Raw genomic sequence first — 4481 nt, 5'->3', positions numbered from 1 at the left:
CTCGAGAAGGAGCTAGCAAGGGGAAATGAGCAAGTCCGTGGAATGGTCTGATATGACGAGAAATCAAGGCTTGGGGCTTTGTCAAACCAAGGGAACAAGGAAGAGAAACCAGCAAGTTCCCGGCATCGACTTTGGCGACCCTGCCTTTGCAATCCATCTGCCTATTCCTCATCGAACTGCTAGCCGCATGGGATTATGCCGCAGTCTGTAAAGAGGAGGGGCGTGGGGCAAGCATGTAAGGGGGCGTCGGGGCAGACAACGGGACTTGCACGGACTGAAGTTCTCGGCAGTGGGTACGAAGAGTCCGCGCACGGCGGAGGGAGATGTGATGCCATGATGGGCTACCACGAGGCAAAAGAGGGTTCGGGAAGATAAGGGGCTATTGGGTGTAGTGTAGTGGTTGAGGTTCGTTAACGGGTGGTGGGAGGCTTTGGCTTGGGTGATCCGGGACGACAAGGGACGGGAATTGGGACCGGGGCCTGCCAATCCAAAGTCCAAACAGGGGACGCAGCCAGGATCAGGGGAACGCTACTGTGTAAGATGCACGTCCAATGCCCAGCCGCTAAGGAAAATGGAAGGCCGTAAGAAGACTTTTTTTTTTTTTTTTTTTTTTTTTTTTTTTTTTTTTTTTTTTTTTTTTGGGCTTCTGTGAGGTGACGCAGGATTGGAACTTGAACTAAAGCCGGGGATGGGCCGAGAGCCGGATGGAGCCACTGGCAAATACCGTACCGTGATACTAATCGCGGGAAGACCGATTCATCTCTTCAAGATGATCTATCTTGTCTCGAGTCTGTAGAAGGTGGCCCGCGTGGGTGATGAACCTCGAGATTGTGTGGGTGAGCGGGAGCAACGGGCCTTGCAACGACCCTGATGATTTCTGAGGTGTATCGATACCTGCCTGGCCCGTCTGCACTCGTACAGCGTAGCAGTGTGTGCGGTACACTACCAATTTAGTAGGTACCTCTACCATCCACTCTCTGTGCTGGCCAGGGATGATACCCTGGACCAGAAGAACAAGATGCCGGGAAGGGCAGGTAGGGTAGGAAAACAAAAAGCGCCTGCAGCTGGAGCCAAATAGCGAGTGATCATGACAATCGCCGCCTGTCTGCCCCGGTCCTCGTCGCATCAGCCTGCCACCCTGCAGTAGGTGGAGTGGCTCCCACACGCAGCTCCAACAGGACGGCACTTGCAGCCATTGTGTGCTTTGAGATGTGTTGGTTACGCAGTCGAGGTAACCGTCCGCGTTGGAAGAGCACTGAAATCTCGGCATCGTGGTTCCGCACTGTTTCGGGACGAGTAGGATGGTGTTCGTTATGCCTTGCCACGAGAACCTGAAGAAGCATGAAAGATTACCGTCCTACTGCCTCAAACACGCCACGCAGCGGCAGCGTGGCTCGGCGAACAGTGATTCAATGGACGGATAGGACAGGCAGGGCGCAAGGGAGAGGAAGGGACATGGTATGGATGGATCATGTCTGGGGAATCGGGAGACGGGGGGCATACCTTTGGCTCGCTTGGGCTTCCTCGAAAGACTGCGGGAAAGAGACCCATGAAGGAACATGCGAGGAACATGAAGGGGGCATTGATCTCTAGCGTAGGGATGAAGCCGCTTCTACCGATGAAAAAGGGCACCGTTGGTGATTACGGCCAAGTATCCCCAAGCATTCCCGTCCGGTACTTGCAAAGGAGTGTAGTCAGTCCCACCCACCACAAGCGGCGATGCTGCCTGCAACTTTGCTCGTAGTAGTGTACATCAGGCCGGCAGCAACATCGATTGGCAGCCTGTGGTTTGTTTCTCTGATGAGCTTGCTTGATCCGTGCCGCCGCATCCTCCTGCTGGAGCTGCGGAACAGTGTAGGTACCGGGACTCGCAACTGTCCCCACGCAAAGCAGAGCGGAGCCGAAACGGGATGTGGTTTCCTGAACGAGCTGACACTATCCCGACCGGCGATTATAGTGCCAATGGGGTCAATGGATGCCCCGTCCAGGCAGGCGGATAGCTTTCGTGATGATGGATTCCGCCAAGCCCAAAGCTCCTCTGTCTGTCAGACCAGAGCATTGCGGTAAGCTGTAGTGTAGTGTAGTGTAGTGTAGTGTAGTGTAGTGTAGTGTAGTGTAGTGTAGTGTATTGTATGTCTTGCCTTTGGCTGGAATAACCGGTGGCGGCTTTTCGTCCATCTTTGCCTGGTCGGCATGTCTCTGATGCCGTGCTGTCACTAGCGAGATGAGACAAGATCATGCCGCAACACACTCGACATCCGACGATTTTGTGTTGCTGGTCCAGTCTGGTCCAGCCGATGATGGGTGATCGGCTCGCTGCCATCTAGTCCCGAAATACGATGATTATGACGCTGACCTGGCTGGCGATGCCGATAATGGTGCAGCAAGCACAGTGTTGAGGACGGCCGGTGTGGCAGCCCGCCGTCTGGAGGTGGTCATTTTATGGAAGCCTGCTGCTGGGTCATTGCAACGAGAGGTTGGCTCGGTTGAAATCAATCCATCCATGAAAAGTTGTTTTTCAAAAAGTCAGCCGGGAGAAAAGAAAAGTGTCCCCGGCTGTTCCCCCGAAGAAGAGAGGGGAAGTGGAAGCTTTGGCGGGGCTCTCACTGAACCGCGCCAACAGCTCCCTTGCTAGTGTATACCACCCACGTAAAGGAACACTAGCTTAATTAGCCGTAGCATAGAGCGAGCTTTGTTAGCGTCTTGTTAACAGTTCAGTTCCACTGCTCGTGTCCGAGTCTGACCCTTCCAGTTCCATTCCGCCCAGATCCCTTCAACAAAAGGGAAGGAGAACCTCGAGAAGCCCTCACCAACCTCAAGTTACCTTCCCCACTTGGCGCACTCTCAGCCGGTAGGTGAAAGGTACCGGGAGACTGTAATCGTTAAAAACTCATCATTTCATGCATGGATCAAGTAACATCGTCAGTGGTGGAGGTACATTGCTTGCTGCAGGTGTTCCGTCCCTTCAATTCCCGAGCTGCAAGGCCAAGAGTTTCCTTCCTTCCATTATTTCCGTCATTCCATCGAGGTGAACAGATCGGCTTCCCTCCTTCCCCAGACACGCGCACAGAGAGGCCAGCACTTGCTGTTACATCACACTGAAAATGATATCCAGGACGCCTGCCTCTAGTAGTGTAGTGTACAAGGCCCTGGAAATGCTGAAGGCAATGTACCCAAGTACATCGAGGTACTAGTGTATGTATTCGGCTCTTTTTCCATCGATTCCACCTTTTCTCCCCCCACAACCCGACGCCAAGTATCGGGACCGCGCGATAACCATTCTTTGTTGAGGTACCTAAATGTACCTATCTCGACGACATGACTGCGCCATGAAGATACATCTTTCCAGAAAACCATGCCACAACAACGCATATCAGAATGGCCGACAGGTATGTTTGTGTTCAATCACGCTGGACGAGAATGCCTTGCGTCTCAAGCTGCTCTTGGATATACCCTAAATGGCGGCAAGGCGTGCTCTCCATGCCAGTCAACTCACATCTCAGCCTGGCACCCATCTGCCTCTTAGATCATCAAATCCACCTCCCGGCGGCGGAGGTGTTCCCGCTGTCGACAACAGTGTCAGCATGCAACTACTAGTGTAGAATGCCGAGGTAGGACGTCTTGCGTCTGGGTTATGTGCAATAGTCTACCTCACCATGCCCCGCGCGTCTGTTGCTATCAGCTCCGGGCTACCCACAATATTGCCGTGGTACGCTGTAGTGTACACTGCGAATGGACGGAATACGCAAAGACCCTGTCCTCACCGAGGCCCGTCCTCCCTGTCTGAGCCGCTGCCTCGAACGGTGTGCGGTCACGATGCGATGGCAGGATGGGTTAACCTTGCGGAGGGCATGGATATCCGAGGGACTAATGAAAAAGACGGGTTCGGCATTGGACGTCCTCACCAGCATCCCAATCTCCTGGGATTTGTGGAAGGCGGAGAGCCTGGATACACATTGTGTTGCCTTGCCTTGTGTGTGCACAACATCCCGGCTGGGGACGGACGGACAGTTGGACGACAGGCTCAACAAACAGGCAGGGGACAATAACTGCCGTCACCCGTGCTGGCACACAGAAGCTGTGTACTGTAGACATCACTCCTCCACCAAACACTACTGCGTACACACACGATGCTCGTGGCAGAGATCGAAGCCGGCGAGAACATGTGCCTCACTCTCGCATCACCTCTACGGCATACATAGTGTACATACCTCGTCTCGTCTTCGGTTCTTCGGTCCCCAGAGTACTCGGTCTGGAAGGTCCCTCTCCATCACGGCTACGTAGCCCACAAAGTCGTCACCAGTTCGTGTATCCTGAGTGATCATCTCGTCCTGTTATCAGTGAACAGCAGACCCATTTCGCCTTTTGTAAACTGTGGGGACAACTTTTGGCAAGTCGGCTAGAAAACCCGATCAGAGCGGCTCGTCGGTTCTTGGTGGATTAACCCTGGAGTGAAAGAAAGGCGGCAAAAACTGCGTTCC

At 53.7% G+C, this 4481-nt stretch overlaps 1 protein-coding gene across 1 annotated transcript; it reads right to left on the bottom strand.

Annotated features, from left to right (window-relative positions):
- Nucleotides 1-1085: 1085 nt before the first annotated feature.
- Nucleotides 1086-1572, bottom strand: NCU01385 (hypothetical protein; the record flags this gene model as incomplete). The annotated part of the gene is made up of 2 exons (XM_955849.1): nucleotides 1086-1331; nucleotides 1504-1572. The coding sequence occupies 2 exons, from the start codon at nucleotides 1570-1572 to the stop codon at nucleotides 1086-1088; spliced, it is 315 nt and encodes a 104-aa protein (XP_960942.1).
- Between the last annotated feature and the right edge of the window lie 2909 nt (nucleotides 1573-4481).

Source organism: Neurospora crassa, linkage group V, assembly GCF_000182925.2.
Source record: "Neurospora crassa OR74A linkage group V, whole genome shotgun sequence".
NCBI lineage: Eukaryota > Fungi > Ascomycota > Sordariomycetes > Sordariales > Sordariaceae > Neurospora > Neurospora crassa.
The sequence above is the reverse complement of the archived record's forward strand: the minus strand, read 5'-3'. Positions and strand labels throughout refer to the sequence as shown.